Source organism: Chelonia mydas, chromosome 10 (assembly GCF_015237465.2).
Source record: "Chelonia mydas isolate rCheMyd1 chromosome 10, rCheMyd1.pri.v2, whole genome shotgun sequence".
Classification (NCBI taxonomy): domain Eukaryota; kingdom Metazoa; phylum Chordata; order Testudines; family Cheloniidae; genus Chelonia; species Chelonia mydas.
In genome coordinates, this window is record NC_051250.2 from 48,911,858 (window position 1) to 48,930,336 (window position 18,479).

General features: G+C 37.8%; 1 protein-coding gene across 15 annotated transcripts in view; it reads left to right on the plus strand.

Annotated features, from left to right (window-relative positions):
• SCAPER (S-phase cyclin A associated protein in the ER) overlaps positions 1-18,479 on the plus strand; it is a 356,135-nt gene that overhangs the window by 91,486 nt on the left and 246,170 nt on the right. For 7 of the 15 annotated variants that reach the window (XM_043523930.1, XM_043523929.1, XM_043523920.1 and 4 more), the window contains 4 exons: positions 692-852; positions 3,615-3,680; positions 14,558-14,820; positions 17,719-17,967. In XM_043523930.1, the coding sequence (XP_043379865.1) occupies positions 692-852; positions 3,615-3,680; positions 14,558-14,820; positions 17,719-17,967 (739 nt within the window). The remainder of the gene's footprint in view (positions 1-691; positions 853-3,614; positions 3,681-14,557; positions 14,821-17,718; positions 17,968-18,479) is intronic. The other 8 variants (XM_043523924.1, XM_043523925.1, XM_043523928.1 and 5 more) reach the window with 3 other exon arrangements.

Genomic DNA, 18,479 nt, shown 5'->3' on the forward strand with positions numbered 1-18,479 from the left:
CTCATTCATCTGAGCCATTGGTAAGCTAGGATCCAAAAAGAATGTTTTTTTAATCTGCTAGTTCTTTTCTGTGTCCTGGTTTCCACTGTTGCTGTCACTCACCCTTTAGGTCAGTCAGAAAAGTTTTGTATGTTTCTTCCAAGTTAAATATCAAGAAGATTTTCCACTCTGGAAATTGTGTAAGTATAGAAAGAGAGATGGGGGCAAGAATAAGAGCTTTCTATTGGTTGCCAACAGGTGCCATTTTTTTAGAGCCACCCTTTAATCTAAGGTTTCAGAGTAGCAGCCGTGTTAGTCTGTATCCGCAAAAAGAAAAGGAGTACGTGTGGCACCTTAGAGACTAACCAATTTATTTGAGCATAAGCTTTCGTGAGCTACAGCTCACTTCATCGGATAAATACAGTGGGGAGATTTATATACACAGAGAACATGAAACAATGGGTGTTACCATACACACTGTAATAAGAGTGCTCAGGTAAGGTGTGATGAAGTGAGCTGTAGCTCACGAAAGCTTATGCTCAAATAAATTGGTTAGTCTCTAAGGTGCCACAAGTCCTCCTTTTCTTTTTCCTTTAATCTAAGCCACCAAAAGCCAAAACACAAAAGAAATGAACAGGTAAGAAATTCTCTGATAAACTATTCCATTATTTGATCAGAAAGTGTTACATCTATGAATTATCTTTTTACTTAGGAATCCATCTGTGACCATTGCTACCACTCGTCTGGCTCCTTCAGGTGTAAGTTGGGCTGATAAGGTGAAAGCTAACCATGGAGCTAAAGCTGCCACTCCAGAGCTAGCAACTACACAAACCTGCATGCCAACACCAGTGCAGAAGTCATCACGGAGAAATGGCAAGTGTCTTTCAGTGAGCTATTATCTAAAATTATTATTATGGCCCAGCTATTGAAAAGTTAGTTCAATGTGAGATGAATTATTTCATAACAAAAATAAATCAGTCAAAATCACAACTTTGTTGTTAGAGTATACCAATTTAGTTTTACATAAAATAACAGTAAAATTAAATTAATGATCAAAATGTAGGTTCTTCCAGCATTGCTTTTTCAATGCTGCTGTTGAAGTTGTGGAAGATTTCCCTCAGTAAATGTGTTTTTTCAAATGCTGATAACTTTGCATTGACTAGTAACCTACCTGACACCTCATATAGAAAAAAAATGTGACTAAACTTTTGGTTTAATGAAACTACTGTTTACCTTTCTTTAAAACTCCTTCAGAGGTTTGTTCTAAACTTCTTCATGGACATCAGGGATCACAACTAAAAAGCAAAAAGTGTTTTGATTCTCAGGTTCAGAAATGTACAAATGGCCCCGAAAGAATAATCTTTGATATTTTCCAAAAGAGCTTGAAGATGTGTGTCCACAGAGACTAACGCACTAGACCTGTGCTAAAGAAGTGATAATGGATGGCTTGTTCTTTCTCTGAAGAGTTGCCACACTATATTGTAGTTCCTTTCCCTTTGTTTAAAGAGTGTCCTTGGAGAACCTTTTAATTCACAGCCTTTTGCTCTAGAAGGGATCGTTTCACTGGAAATAAAAACAGACTAAAACTTTGCCTTTTGCTTTATGAACTTTCTCTCTCTCTCTGCCAGCATATATTGGGGCCTTGGAGTTTTCTCCAAAGATTGTTTTCCCCATTTATCTTTTAATTTATTGACCCAGTTTTCCTTATGCAAACACAGCGTTGAGATAGAGGAAGTAGATATCCCTCCCGCCCCCCAAATGAATTTAGAATCCCATTTCTAATATATTTAGTATCTTAAAGAAAAACTACTAGAAAAGAAAGACATGCACTTAGTGTTGGTAGTAAAAATTATGCACCTTATATAGATCTTTACATTTCCGTGGTGTTTTACAAAGGTCAAACGTGTTTACAGCCTCAAAGTATCTTACAATTTAAATTAATTCAGTTTCGTAACTGCAGTTTCATATGGTCAGAAAAGAACAGTCGAAAACTTACTCATTTCTTGTCTCACATCCATTTTGTCCTGCTATTTTATTAGTCTATCTCCCTGAGCATCATTTTAAAATTACCTCCTGTCTCTAATGTCACTTCTACTCAACAGTTTTTTTGTTTTTGGTCTAGCATTTTTATGTATTCTTGACATCATATGTATAAAATGGAAAAGTGATAAATTGCAGCTACAACATGACAGGAGTCCAGTGTGGCATATGATTTATTTCAGTGATATATGTGACTTTCATATAAAAATAAAATTAATTAATGTACAGGAGAAGTGAGGAGCAGCAGATATCACCAACTTTTTTTGGACATATATGAACTATACTCATACAGTAGCTGAAGAAGTCTGATTTATGCCCAGGAGACTGAGCATTCTGACCCATATTAGAGCTGCAGTACTTTGAGACTGCTGTGAAAAATGGAAAACTTTGAAGGAAATCATCTCAAACTACAAGCTTTAAATGAAATGTGTCTGTTTTAAAACACTTTACAGATTCTTTACTGTCATGAGGTGCCATCTCCTGAGGAACAAAATAAAGGGAAAACTACACTCAGCATAAGAATATTTACATGCTGGAAGGGAGAGAAGTGCAGTCTGTTGCTGCTTGGTCTAGTATATGCCAACTTTTGAGTTGCATACTGGAAAAGGTTCCTATAAGGTGATGAATCTATTTAGATTGTAAACTCCTTGGTTAGGGACTGGGTTTATACCATGCCAAACGTTATGGGTTCTGTATGATTGTGGTCTCTAGACACTACCGCATTACAAATAATAGACTGAAGAGTTTGGTGGTGAGCAGACAATAAGATAGGAATTCCTATCTAAGGAATAGGAAAAGGGGCTATAAATTCCGACCTTTCTGAGAGCCCACTACTGGAGGAAATACAATGATTTTCAAAGCTAGAGCTTGGTCTGTTTGTGAGAATTGTGTATTTTTTTTTGTTTCCGATTGTTACATTTTTGTAACTAAAAATTGAATGTTTTTTGGAAATCAGCTGCTACTTGTGCTTGAAGTGTACCACCACTGCTTCATATCTACCTGTTACTGACAGCATCTTTGATTACAACTCTTTCAGCTTTAGTAAAGATCTAATTTATTTCTCATTATCTTGGCAAAAAGAAAACGCATCTATCATACCTCCCCATCTTAGTGGATTCCCATTCTTGGGTGCATCCTTTCAGGATGTGATTCTTTGCTTCCATAACTTCAAATTTCTGGGTCGTTGAAGCACCTGTCATACATCTATTAAAAAAATACCACAGTAATTGTATAGTAGAAGCGAGGCTGAAGGAACTTGTTAAAGAGCACTTTTCATTCCTCAGCACATCAATTCACAGAAGCATAAGCAAAGGACACTGTGTCTGAAAGGGAGAGGAGTGATGAAAGACAAGCCATGCAAAAGGATATTTATGTTGTCCTGATAAAAGTGACAGGCTGTTCTCTCAAAGAAACACACATTAAATAAAAGGTTGATAATAGAAAGAACGGGTTTACTGCTATCATTTGAATTGCTTCTTGTAGCCTGCAACTGAATGAGAATATGTTTAAATGCTGTGTTTAAGTTTGAATTAGCTTCTTCTCTATAGTTCCTAAAACAGATGCAGCTGACTTAGATTTGGCTATTAATGTTGCAGAACAGATGCTGGCTGAACATCCCAGGAGACGGAAGAAATTCTTACTTCATAGGAGCAAGAAAAGAGGTGGGACTATCTTGTTCAGAGAAATCCACGGTCTTAAAAAGCAGCTCAAGAGGGGCTGTAGACTCTTCCTATAGCAGTGGCATATGGGTACCATGCTTGTACAGAAAACACTTTGTGCTTAAGACTTAAGCACAAAGTACCAGGGAATGGTTACTTCTTGTTACACTACCTAAATTTTGATTCTTCTGTTGGTGCACCAGCTCATGCTGAGTACAGATTGTACTCAGTACAGTTACTCAGTATTGTACTGAGTAAACTCATTGTTGAAATACTTGAGAGGATTTGTACCCTGCATCTTAGTTTTATTGGACCATCTAAAGGGCCCTGCTCTGTCACTGATATTGCTGAGCCACTGAACAGCCTCTGAGTCCTCCTGGGGCAAACTTGTAGGTGTATCGATGAGGATTTGGGTTTCCTCTTGCTTTTTCTAGGGCACTTCACAGTCTTAATCCATATCAAGATTTTTCATCAACAACCTGTGTCTTCAACACTTCAGGGTTTCAAGCCCTGTTTACTCCCCTCACCCGATCTTTCCATCTGTGAACTTTGGCTCAGCATGCTATCACTGCATGTCACAGGGTGCACCTGTCACCACTGGGCTGATGTCTCCTCCTGGTCACTCTGAGGATTAGCTCTTGAGGCTGACACTCCCATCCACAGATTGCACACCATCACTCCGATTCTGGTCTCCAGCTCCTCTCTCTCCAGGACCCTCAGTGTCTCCTTCGTGACTTAGGCCTCTGGCTAGGTCACTCAGCATTCCCCCTTCCGGGGTTCAGTCCATCAGCAGTCCTAGGCAGCCTCCCATTCACTGCCTCAGTTCTACACCACACCTTTTTGTGGCTGGTAGGGGAACCTGGGCCCACCGTCTTCTCTTAGTTCCATCCAGGGACCCTCAGCTCAGCAGTTCTGGGCTTCCTCTCTTTGCCTTCACTGCTCCTTCCCTAGACTGCTTCCTACATTTTGGTTCCGCTTCTCTCTCTGCATGTACCAGCTCCAAGAACCCTCCTCCCCCTTTCAAGGGAGTGACTGCTGTGTGCCTTCCTGCAGCCTTTTCCAGCAGCCTCCAAGCACTCCTCCCTCTTCCCAGGGAACGAATGCCCTTTTTCAGCAGCCCCAGTCTGTAGCCCTCTACCTGGCTTTATAGGCCCTGCCTGTTCCTGCACAGGTTGGCTTGCTTGCAATCACTTAGTTCTCTGCCCTGGCTCCTCCTCCAGTTAATTGGCCTACCCGGCTATCTTAACCCTGGACAGTCCTGCGTGGGATGGAGACCCCATCATGCCACACTTCACCATGTCACTTGTCTCTCTTTTTCCACCTTGCTTACAGATGTGTAAGAAGGAAGATGTACCAGAAGCTTTTCTTTAAGTTTGCCTATTGTAGAGAGAGAATATCCTTTATGGACATGCGTAACTATTGTGGAAAGGTGGAGCTTGCAAAATCATTTTCAATCTCTGTGGCGCATGCTCTAAGACCTGAAATGCCTGTGTTACTTGCCTGTGTCAAGGTTTCAATTCCCTTAGTAGTATAATGTGCTATCCCAGGGGACTTGGCACCGATTCTTCATAGAATGTGGCATCGCTGTCTTTAAAGCACCAGGTTCAACCCATTTAAAGAAGTGACAGGTTATCTCCCAGTTTGTGACTTCTGCTGTCCTCAATACCTATTGGCAATCCCTAAAATCTTCAAGAACCCAGCTGTGAATAGTATGTAAACAGGTACGCAAGCCAAAAGATTCTCAGATAGAACAATAGGAAATATTGCTGTAGCAGAACAGCTTTGATAGAGACGTGGTTCTTTGCAGCAGTTTTGGTGCTTAACAGCACTGACCTGACACTGGCACTGGATGGAGTCCTCAGTTCCATGAGAGGCCTGAATGCACTGTACTGAATTCATTAGTAGATGGCACAGCTGACAACACGTTTATCTGCAGCGATTGTCTTAATACTGTTGGTTTTGGCACCAGTTTCAACTCTCCAGTTTCCTTCCCTGACATAGCACCTGTGACATCTATTTAAGGTGAACTCTGATGATGAAGATGATCAAGATGTGTGTTATTGGGACACTGAAGAAACTGGTGACTCCTTATAGATCATCTGTATGTATCTGTAACTGCAGGGGAAGAGGGCAAAGGGAATGGCTGTTCTGGAGGATCCAGCCTTTGCCCATATTTTTGAAGTAGGCAGCTAAAGTTTCAAGCATTAATTTAGTCCCTTTTTAAAAAATGCAAAGAACTGAAGCTGACCACGATGTGGGTCAGGTTCAGCGTTTGAACAGAGTGATCTGGTTATTGTATTCTATTCTGGATATAATAGAGAGCAGACTGAATTTTATTCTGTTGATGGGATCAAAAACTTGTTTGGAAGCAGAATTTTACCAGCTTTTCTATTTTTTGCACAGACAGACAACTTCAAGCTAAAACCAGGGACCGACCGTTAAATACACGTAGAACTGAGATTCCCTTCACCAGGCCAAATTAATAAAAAATGGTTTGTTTTGCCAATTCTGAAATGAGTGACAAGCAAATTTTACTAATTTTACATTGTGATATTCAGAGATATTTTTTTTCTCTATACAACGTACTGGATTCCAGGAATCAGTTAGTCCCTCTCCAAAAAGTAGACAAACAGGCCTGATAGCCTTTCATTTTCTTATTACATCAACTTTCAGTTTTTGGCATTCTAGTCTTAGCTAAGACGAAAGCTGTACCCCTCTTTCTCTTGGCTGTGTACACCTTGTGCTGGCAACAAAGAAGAGAGTGGTGTAGTGCTGCTACAGAGAATCCTCTACTACCTGGATCCACTGTATTTAAGTCTGTGTTGTGCTGGCCGACTGGGACCTGAGAATTGGACCCAATATTTTCTCCTGTTGTTAGAAAAATGGGAAAGCTGCAGCTCAGATTTCAGGTACTTGGGTTGGCAGCAGCCCATTCCAGTTTTCCAAAAAGTCCTCCATCAAAAAGGGGAAAGTCATTGTGAAATATTTCTAATTTAAAAGGAAACTTTTTAAAATAAAAATAAACTTGGTAAAGGGCATCAAAAACCTTTCATTTTCTTCATTTCCCTTTTACCTAGTAGGTCAGATGCTCGGTTTTGTGGCATGACTTCAAATTTATCTATGTAGATCTTTTTCATGACTGCTGCTTACTCATATCCAAGATGGAGGAATCTGTTAAGATATTAACAGATCTGTAGCTCACGAAAGCTTGTGCTCAAATACATTGGTTAGTCTCTAAGGTGCCACAAGTACTCCTTTTCTTTTTGCAAATACAGACTAACACGGCTTTTACTCTGAAACCTGTTAAGACATTGTTGAAGGAGAAAAGAAGGTTACTTAATTTTAACTGGAATTCTCAGAATATACTGCCTCCACAGTTGCCACAAATGTTTGTCTTGCCAGGTGACTTTATGGGGATAATATTTTCAGATAATTCCAGTTACAGGTCAATAAACACATTTTCCCAAAACTCTTAGTTTTATACATTTTCAAAATTTAGAAGATTAATCCAAGTATAAATGTCAAGAATATGATTCTGTAATGTGTAGTAGCCCAGTGTTAGTTACCTTTTGATTCTCTGTCTCCTTGTTTAGTCTCTTCTTTCTCCTCCTTCTCTGTCCATGGCTTGTGCAACGGTTGCCCACTCACTTTCCCTTGCTGTATGTCTGTGTTTTGTATATGTATCTTATTTTCCTCCTTCCCCTCTGTATCTCTCTTACATCCTTCCCTCTCCTCTATCCCTTTCCTTCTTGCCCTTCCTGCTTTGACTCCGTAGGCCAGAATAAATTGAGATAGAATATTTTTTCAGTCTCTAAAGCTCTAGTCAAGAGTGGTTTGTTCACAGAACGTGATATTTGTCAGGTTTACTTTTGGCTCAGCTCTACTCCTGCAAGCTTGATCTTGCTCCTGGTTACATGTATGACACAACAGACCTCCACTAGGAGCAAATTGGAGAAATATCACCACAGATATCAAGGCATAGTTTGTTCCCTTCTAGGTTGTCAAAGCAGGATTTATTGCACATTAAGGAGACATAATCCCTGTTGGAAATTGTACTTCTCTTCTTTTCCGTCATTTAAAAAAAAAAAAGCGTTGTGAATAGTAGTTTTACTAGATCCCATGATTTAGGTCTCTTAACAATTTTACCGATATCCATTGCCTGAGTCAGCTCTTGGGGAGACAATGCTTCTTCTTATGACTGTCAAGATTTATTGCTTCTTACAGCATTGCATTTTCTCTGTATTTTCTTTACTACTCTTTTTCTTTCCTATCTTCTGTCCTATATTCCTATCTTTGGGTTACCAGAAGTTGTGGGAAAATAATTTCTGTTCCTACTGGGCTTATGCTTCCAGACACTCATGCATTCACAGCTCTCCATAGTGCCACTATAGTACCTATAGTAATATTATATAGATTTAAAATATAATAAAGGTTACCTGGGATTTAAAGTTTACTAATGATGGGGTAAAGTCAGGTAGGCTTAGGTAATAAATCACTGGCAAAGAAATGTTTAAGTGAGCACAAATCTCATAAGGCAGAACTTCTTGGAGTATTGCATATACTTGGATAAATTTATCTTATTGAATAAGGCCCAAATGACTGTGGAGGCCTGAAGATAACAGATGGCTTGTGACTTCCATGTAATACCAGAGCAAGCAGAGACAGGGAAGTTCAAGTAAAACTAGAGAATGAATTATTCATTAACGAAACTGGGCAAGTAACCAAATTCAGCATTTGATACTTAGCACGTGGAGAATGGCTAATGTGCTCTGTGAAAATAATTCAAGGCTTCTGAAAACAATTGTTACGCACCAGGGATAATACCTCGGTGAATGTTAATTTTTGCTCAAGATCAAGAGCTATGTGAGCTAATGTCAATGAAGATATTAGCGCTGCAAAATTTGTGTTAAAATAGCATTGTTTGCAGTGGTTGAGAACATAAGACAGTGATGGGTGAATTAAAATGGAAAAAGATTTTAAAAAATTAACTTTTGAGCACATGAATGGGTGTCCGATGTCTAGTATAAAGCTCCAGTTTCACACCTGTACCTAATAAATAAATCAGCAGAATATTGTTATAAAGGTATATTTTATATTCGAAAAGCCTCATGAAATAGAGCATGTCAGTGGATATAATGTACTCTGAGTGTAAAGAAATTCTGTCTAAAACTCTTTTAGTGCCTTGTCCTTCCTTATTTATCTTAAAGGTGAACTTTAAAACATTTTTGTTTTGTTTTTATTTTACATATGGGGGATAGAAAATATTATTACTAAAACTTTTCAAAATTGCATGACATACTTAAAATCTGCCACTTATCTGATCCCTTTTTGGCCATTTCCATTGTGCTTGTTGATTTTCTGATTGCTCTTTTGTCCCAGAACGACTGCGCCACAACTAAAGGTGGGGCAGAATTTGTCTGGGCTTACCCGAAGAAGGGCAGCTCTGCTTTGTGGGTGGGGGGTGGGAGGGAGAGAAGGTTAGAAACTGCTGCAAAAGGTGCTCGATGGTCAGCATGATGTATTTTTGGAGTATCGTGGTGATTTAGATGCAGTCAGCCAGACTTCACATGACTTTAAAAGATTTTTTTTAAAGTTAATAATTTTGGAATTATTTATGTGCTGAATGTCTTTCCTATGCTTGCTTTTGCAGCATGCAGCACATAATTATAGGGCAATGGTTCCCAAACTGGGGTTTGTGAAATGTTACAGGGGGCTCTCGGGGAAAAAATTCCCTAATGGTGGACAGAGCTGTTCCTAGGGATCCCGGGCAGCACGGGGCCAGCAGCCTGGAGCCCCTGGACTGCCAAGAGCTAAGCAGATCAAAGCAAGCATATCTATCACACTGAAAGGATTTAAACTTCAAGACTTCTTATAACAAATGGAAAAGGAGGTGGATATTTTTTGCTGTTTTAAAAATTAAATAGGCAGCTAGTATTGTTTTTAAAATTATTACGAAGAACAAGTTTAAGCTTTGTTGTAACGTGCGTTGTGTGCTTGGACTGCTCAAGACCTGAATGCTTGTGTAGGAGGAACTCTTTGAGTTGGCTTCTTAAATACCTTCATGCTGTTTCACATCTGATACTCCCTGATGAAACACAGGAGCCTTGTCTTATAACAGGCTTATTCAAAGCGATACAAGCTACGAAAGTGAGATCTTGGAAGAGTGTCGCCATTTTCATAATGTAATAAAAATACCATAATGATAAATAATAATTAATAATAAGTAGTGTGTAACAAGCATGATATAAAAATAAATTTTATATTTCCAAGATCACTGCTTTTATAATTTATATTCAGGTAAAGGAGAAAATCCCTGGAAATATTCATTTTTAGGAGGGGGTTTGAGAGACCTGACATTTTAGTGAAAGGGGTTCACAGGTTGTTAAAGTTTGGGAACCACTGTTGTAGGGTTAACTAATTTCCCCTCTATCTTTGCAACTCATCTTTAAGTTTGTACTTTCTTGTGTTTTTATTTGACATTAGCACGGATAACTTTGTGGTGTATACTTTTTTTCATCCCTTGCAGAACTTAGTGGAGGACATTGAGGACTCCTGATGGGGTTCTACTCTTATCTCTTCTCTTTATATTAATAATGGAATGATGATGAAAATAGTTAATTAATGTGTAGTATTTACATAGTACCTTTCACTCCAGGTTCTCAAAGTGCTTTCAATCAATAATTAAGCCTCACAACACTCCCGGGAACTACATTCCTGATCCAAACCCATTCCCATTGAAGTCAAACATATTTTAAGTGACTTCAGTGGGCTTTGGATCAGGCTCTACAATTCCTTAAATGTTATTGCCATAAAGGGAAGGCCTGGTGCCCAGGACTATCCTGATTTACATCTTTTAAAGTCATTTTGGTTGTATGGGTTGTAAGTCAGCAGAATTTTTTCCATGATCTGTGAAGAAATTTTCCTGCTTCCACTAAGTTCCTGTAGAAAAGATACTGTAACCCTGATTTTGTAATAACACTATTAGATGAGTTGAGACTATAGGTAAATAGTATCCATTTTAGAGACAGGAAAACTGAGGCACAGATAGATTAAATAGCTTTCTTGAGATCATATGGTAAGTCTGTGGCAGAGCAAGAAATAGAACCCAGATCGCTTGACTTAAAGTCCCTGTAACTCTAACCAGAGGCACACTTTCATTTTTATTTAAGTATATTTTGGAGGAATAAGCACAGGCCTTCTGCAGAGGTATACTGTCTTTTGCTGCTGTCAACAAACAGAAAGAGCCCCTTGCAGAATCATTCGCACACAGTTTTGTGGCTTGTGTTGAAAATGTGTGTGTCCAGTTTGCAGATAATGGGTTCTCTGAAGTAATGTAAAGCAGTTTGATTTGTACATATTCGATTCCTCTTGTTGCAGCTTTCTTAGATTATCAGCTTTGATAATATTTAACAGATCATAACATTTTATTTTTCTGCTAATTGTGAATATGGAATTATCATTAACAGCTGTTTGAATTACAGTATCTATACATTTGATCTATTTAAAAACAAAAAATGGGACAGATAGCTGACTTAAATAGCCCCTATAGTTCCATTGACTTCAGTGGCTATCTACTCCAGCATTTCCACATATTTGTTTTTCTGTATGAAATGAGGAAAAAAGGTAGCTAGATTAAGTCCCCAATAATTGCGAAATATTGGGTACTGAAGGGTGGCAAAAAATAAATATGCAATTTATGCTGCTTTGTTTTCTGTCCAATTCTAAGTTTGTCCACCTCCCAATGAAGTTGGATCCAATTCAGCTCCCACTAATGGAAGTAGAATAAGCTGGTAACGTTCTGTTTTATGCAACCTCTGTCATTGTTGGAAGTCCCAAGATTGTAGCATTGCAACACTTTGTAGTACAATCCCTAGGTGCACTGGCACTAAACTTAATGATTTACAGGATTTGGTGCCAGGGCCCTTGTACTAGTTTACAGTGGTGCTTCAGAGTTGGACGCAGAAAGGATTCTGAAACACAAAAATGGAGATCAAGCCAAGGCACCCCTATATATTGTAACTTTGTTTAAAGCAAAGAAATGTGTCATACAAGGGGAACAGGTGTCTGATTCCTTCATCTTCCTAAATAGTTGTCTAATCACCAATACTTAAAGCTGATCCAGTTCCCTCCTGAAGCCCAGATACAATGTGAGTCTGGCTGCCGGAGAGGCATAAGATTTTTCAGAGAACATAATAATACACCCAGTATGTTTTTTAAAGACTTTTATATATTCATTTTAAAAATCAGATATCCAGTAATTCAAACATTACCAAAATCTTCAAGAATAATATGCAATTCATCTCAATATATCAATCATCCAGTTCTGTAATTATCCCTTATGTGCACGCCATCAAAAGATAATTTAACCAGTACTCCTGGTTGTTTTCTTGCAAGTAATTAATAATGGCATAAGTAAGTTATGAAACCACCTAAGTTTGAAAAGTTTGGTTCAGATGTCCGGACTCTCAGTCTTTGTGCCTTGATCACATGACCAACTTTCCTTTTGTAAAAGGATTTGAGATACCTTGATCATAAGAGTTGTTTATATGCTGGCTATACTATGCTAGTATATACTATATTAAGCTTAGTTTCTCACAGAACTGAGTGGCTTTTTGTCAGTTTCATTTCTACGATTTTCTCTCAATCATGACAAACATTCTTTCTTACAGACCTTTCAATTTTTTATTGGAATGCTTCTTCAAAACAGTTTATACCAAACATATATCATAAAATATTGTCCGTAGTTAATTCCTTAGTTTCTTTGAGTTCTAAGTTTATTCTTATATTGAGATGCTCTTCTTTTTACTATTTTCTTGTATTTTTCCAGTATTTTATTAGATAATAGTGTTTGTGTTGGCCATCCCCTTGGTTAATGGATTAACTGCAAGCTCTAAATAGTTTTTCTTTGTACAAGGAAGCTTTTGAAAGAGAGTTTTTCTTTCCTGTTTTAAAATAAAATGATTAATCATAATGTTCATAAAAGATGAAAAACTAAATATTCTGAAAACTAAAATCCAAGAGGGTACAGATTAGGCTTCTCTGTTACTTATTTTGTCATACTTTTTTTTAAGGGCTATGTTTTAAGATTCTTTGCTAATTTGTGCTCTTTCTCTAAAACAGAGTATTGTAAAAGCATCAATTTTACTTATATTGTTTAAATTAAAGAACTAGGTTCAATTTAAGATTCCTTATTGTGGTAGTCCTTTTTTGAGCCTTTTTTCTGCGACCATCTGGGCATACATACATACACCCTTACATACATGAGTAGACCCATCAACATTGGTGGAACTTCTTGCATGCATAAAATTAAGCAAATAAGTTAAGTGTTTGCAGAATAGGGGCCTTGGTCACTAGAGAATGATGTAGATCCCAGCAAGGTGAAAGATTATTAAAAGTACTAAATGTATCTATTTCCTAGATATATTTTTTTGAAAAGCCAAGACTATTTGTGCACTTTCCACGTATTCTGTTGGTTAAACGTAACAGAGAACAAGGGCAAATTTTAAAATGGACAAAAGGTTTTTATTTTCAAAATAGCTTCTCTTGGAATAAATTTCCTTGTTCCCAAATGGATTTTATAGATAATACATACTCATGTCCATTAGAGTGCAGACAATCTGCCAATATACAATATACTTATAGGCTAAACAGTACAAGTTCATAAAAAAAGATTTCCTTCAGTTTACTTTTGAAAGCAAAAGGATTGGTGGAAGCTTTAATAATGAGTCTTTCATAAACTTTGTGAGAACTCATTTGCTGTTAAGCGTTGGAAATAATGGTAATGTTGCATGTTCTTCTCTGTAGGGTACAAATCCTACAAAGTCTGGCTGAGTAAGGCTTATCCTGCAAATATTTAGGAACATTAACTTTAAAGACCTTTCAGATGTTCCCCAGGACAGAATCTGTCAGAAAACTCTGACCTGGGGATGATGGTATTATTCTTATTTAGCAGTTGTTGGACAGGATCTAAACTGCGTCAGTACAGTTTATTATTTAACATTGATTAATCCAACACTACCAGCTCAAACATATGCCAAATGATAGTATTTTTAATAAAATGAGCTTGAATAAAACCTGTGATCAATAGACACATTTCCATGAAATTTAAAAAAAAACACCTCAATGGAAACTGCTCTTCGAAACAAATACACTTCCCCTACAATTTGCAACCCAAACTTAGCAGCATTTTGCTATTTCATGAGACTCAGAAAGTGAAATTATCTGGAAATTGACACTAAGTAGTGTATTTTTATCATCCAAGTTGAGCGAAATGCAAAAAGTAAATAGCATACATAGAAAAATATTAAATTATATTTTCAAAAATATTTTCACTTTTAATAGCATAAGGCCTGAGTCTTGCAAGTGCATCTGCATGGGTAGATCCTTGTGCTTGAATGGAGGCCCATTGAAGTCATTGGGGTCTATACGGATGCAAGGATCTGTGCACCGAGCTCTGATTGCAGTATCAGGGCCTGAGAATGGTAATAGAAACATAGATAAGAAAACCTATTGTTAAAAAGTATGTGTACATACCCCCCCCCCCCCCCAAAAAAAAAAAAAAAAAAAAAGTACAAACACTAATGCTCAGGAGTAACTTGGCTCATGAAAGTAGCCCCTTGGAAGTCAATGGAACTACTCCCACTAGTAAAGTATGTACGTAGGAGTTTTCAGAATGGAGCGCAGGATTTTTAAACTGATAGTGTCCCTTGGAAGGAAAATTATTCTTGAACAGTGTCTAATAGGTTTCCATATATTTTTAAAGAGAAAAAGTGTTCTTGTTGTGCAAGAACAATTTAGACAATAAAATTGCTAATTGTGGCTTTGCAAAATTGTATTTATAAAGATATTTCTTGGTGGGGTGTTTTTGTTTCCTTGTGTAGAAAGAAAGGATGCAGAAGGATGGGAAACAGTTCAGCGTGGAAGGCCTATTCGATCTCGATCTACAGCTGTAGCGACAAAAACTCCTGTAGCTGCAGAATTGCTAAGAGCTAAAGATGACAGTGACAAAGAAAATGTAGTCTTCAGATCATCAGAAAGTAAACAGAAGAATTCATTTGATGAAGATAGTGCATCCAAAAATATAGAACCTCTGCAGAAAGATTCTTTATATCTGAGTGAGCATCCTCTTGCTGAAAGGACTCAGGTAAGTGTAATTGGAAACACTTTTTTATCTTTATTATTGTAATATTTTACTAATGTTTATATAGAAACATTAATCAGTCTTTAACCTGATTGAAAGGTTTTAAAATATTTTGAATTTTTATCAAATCCTTTTTATTATGGTTAATATACAGAAACTACATTGTGAATAACATTAAGGAGGTGACATATTGACAGTGATAAAAAACTCTCATCAGATAGAGATGCACTATATATTTTACAATGTCTAGAAAAATAACTGGGCGTGGTTATGGTAGTAGGCAACTTAGTTGAAGTCAGTGGATCTGCTCACCCATAAGGGCTGCAGGATTGGACACATTTGTTGCAACAATAACCAAAATGTTTTAATGTTTTTGAAAGTATAAAATCAGATTTGGCTTTAACAGTAGCTCCTAGCGCAGACAACCAAATATTAAAAACTAAAGTATATCAGAAAAATTATCTGTATTCACTTATGTTCAGTGAGTGCCTGATTATGCCATCAGCACTACATGCCCATGTTGAGGGTGGTTCAGAGCTACAATGCCTCCTGGAGTTCCCTGGCACATGGAGTATGTCCCTTGCCGCTCTCTTTAGAGGAGTGAAGCCTAATCTTCCCTTTGTGGCTGACATCTCTGATGGATGATGTTGAAGGGGTGGTATAAGGAGTGAAGCTTAATCTTCCCTTTGACGCTTACTGTGGCCCCTCCCCACTTCCTCTGGTGGTGACTAGAATCCTATGTGGGGGGCGTGAGCAGGTAACAGTCTATGTACTCTAAAAATATATGTTTTCACTAAAGTGATTGCAATTTTACGTGCTTTCCATGCAGGGAGGCGATAGAAATAGCAAAGTAGTGGGAGAATCCCTTGCTTCCTCTTGTTATTGCATCCGTGCAAGGGCCAGGCAAAATCTGGCCATAAATTTAATCCTTTGCATGGAAATGAACTGTTGTATGAGCATGGTATAAAACCCTAGTTGAATAGGTATTACAGTGCAGTCAAAAGGAATGTGTTTTGCTAGAAGTTCATGTAATAATATCATTTGTAACAGTAGTAATGTTGGTGGAAATTATTTGCTGGTCAATATAGTTTGGTTAAAATATTATTGTTAGGAAAGCTTAGTAACAAAGATATGTATGGCAGTTTTCTCCATTGTTGTATTGAAGTCTTTTGCTGGAGTGGGAATGTTTGTGTTTTTCAACATTATTTCATAAAATTACCATTTATTTTGCTATATAACTATTGATTTTATCATAAACAGTGTTGACTACACTGTAAACATCAGTCAAGCTAATATAAATATTGCAAATAAGTATATTAGCAACAGTGACTGGAATATAAATAATGCTGATGCCAGTATAAACAAAATTGTGTAAATTATGTTTAAGTCATTAGAACGATAACCCTTAAAGTATGCATATTGGTTGATTTAACAATATGAGGCCAAATTTTGCTCTCATATTCACGCATGTAATCCCACTGATTTAACAGAGTTATACTCAAAAAAGCATACCTGCTCCTGCCTCTGCAATTCTGGATGGTCTTTTTTGAAAAAGGACCAGTGTTATCATTCTGCGTAAGGAGTGGGTGGCAGGGTTCTGGAGAACCCACAGTATGTGTGTAGCTTAGCTCTGGGGGCCATCTTTTTGTGAGAATGCAGGAAGTAGGTGGGTTGAGGAAGGGGTAGGGCCTGGAGCTCTGCCACTATACCAATCCTCCCATCCTCTTTCCTGGAGGGTAAGGGCCCACATAACATATTCCAGCTTTTATTTATATACCGGTATTAACACTGAATACATCTTATAGCCCTTCTGCCAAATTCTGCTTTTAGTTATACAGCAGTGCAACCACACTGACTTTGGTGAGGTCACAAGTTCCTGCATTTTGCTGCTTTGGGGATATTTCCACCCCCTCAAACCTCACTTGCTTCTCTCTATGGAAAAAGGGAGAGGAGATTGTAGACCTTAATAAAAGAATGTTGTACTATATTTCTACATGTTATCCTTGTCTTCTTTTCTCAAAGTCACCTCTTCTATGTTTTTGTTTTCCGAGACCTGGAACCTAGAATTAACTCCCTGGTTTTGAGCTACGTATGCCCTGATTTTTCAGAGTACTTAACATTTTATATCACTTTTTGTGTTCAGAGCAGTGTACAGTTGCAGTTGTGCGTTCTCAGCACTTCTGAGGTGTCTCAACTTGGGTACCCAAAATATAATGAACACCATTAGTGGTCAGCTGTGAAAATTTTGGTTTATGAGACTTGCCCAACATCACATAAGAACTTTGGCAGAGGGAGGAATAGAATCCAGTTCCCCAGAATGGAATTTAACTGCTTTAACCATGAGACCATCCTTTCTCTTCCTGCAGTTCCTTGCTTCATTTACTACATACAGACCTTCCAACTTCTTCAACAAATGAAGCAGGTATCCTGCAGACAACAGCCTCATTCACTATACAACGCTGATTTATTCACCGAGCACATTCTGGCCTGTGCACCAAATGAGGCGTGGTTCTGTATTGAACATGTGCAAACTGAGATTTTTAAGAGGCTTATAATATGGCCCAATTTGGCCACATTTTTATGAGGATAGCAAAAGGCACATCCCTGGCACCAGGGAGACACCTGCTGCTAGATATCCCTGCTCCAAAGCATGGAGACACAAGGGTCTTTTAGCTGAAAGCTTCACACACACAAAAAAACATCTGCTTCAGGCCAGCACTTTCAACCTGTAAGTTATAAGTAGATGGAAAATGTCAGGCAACTTTAACTAAAGCCAGCACTACTTGCATCACATAAAAATACTGTACTTAACCCTCATATTGTATTAGCTTCTTTTTCAAGCAGATATTTGAAAATCAGTGTGTTGCATCTAACTTATTTTGTAAATGTGTCTGTTATTAGTTCACAGCACACACACTAGAAGATACCAGAAACACTGGCAACGTGGTTTTACAGGACAGTTCTTGCTTACAAACACCTTCTGAAATGCCTGCAGTTGTCATAGACACTGAACTTACTTCAGAAAGTCTACAGATTGATGAATCTCCCTCCCTGATCTCTGGTAGTAAAGAACAACATGAAGCATTAAAAAACAAGATAGAAAGTGAAATGGACCCCTCAGACATTTCAAATGTGAGTGCTGCCAGATTGGTAAGACAATTTACAAGAATTCTGAATAAATTACAAAGATATGCCTTGGGTTTCTCATTCTCCTTTGCACAATATTTAATGTTAGCCTACTACAGAATTTGTCAAAAAGTCCACAGAGCACCAAAAAAAATCATTTTTTTCATATTTCCAAGCACATTCAACTCTAGAATTGATTACAGTAAGACATCCGAGTTAGGCTAAAATACAATAATGCACTGGTTTGGATTACAAAGTTCTTTCTAGATATATGATCAGAAAGATTTTTCACTTCCTTTCATAATTGTTGATTTTAAACAGGCCTCACGTTCATTGTTACAGTAATTCCACTAATTGCTTGGATTGGAAGAGCTTGAGTTATTGAAATTCATTAGGAAACCAATATGGGAATGGTCAGACTTCTTTCCCCACTAAAATCAACCCATTCCTTTTCTTATGTCTTCCTATGCAACTAGCAGGCATGACTGACATATTGTTTGGGGCCATGTCTTACCAGGGAGCTTGTACAATATAAA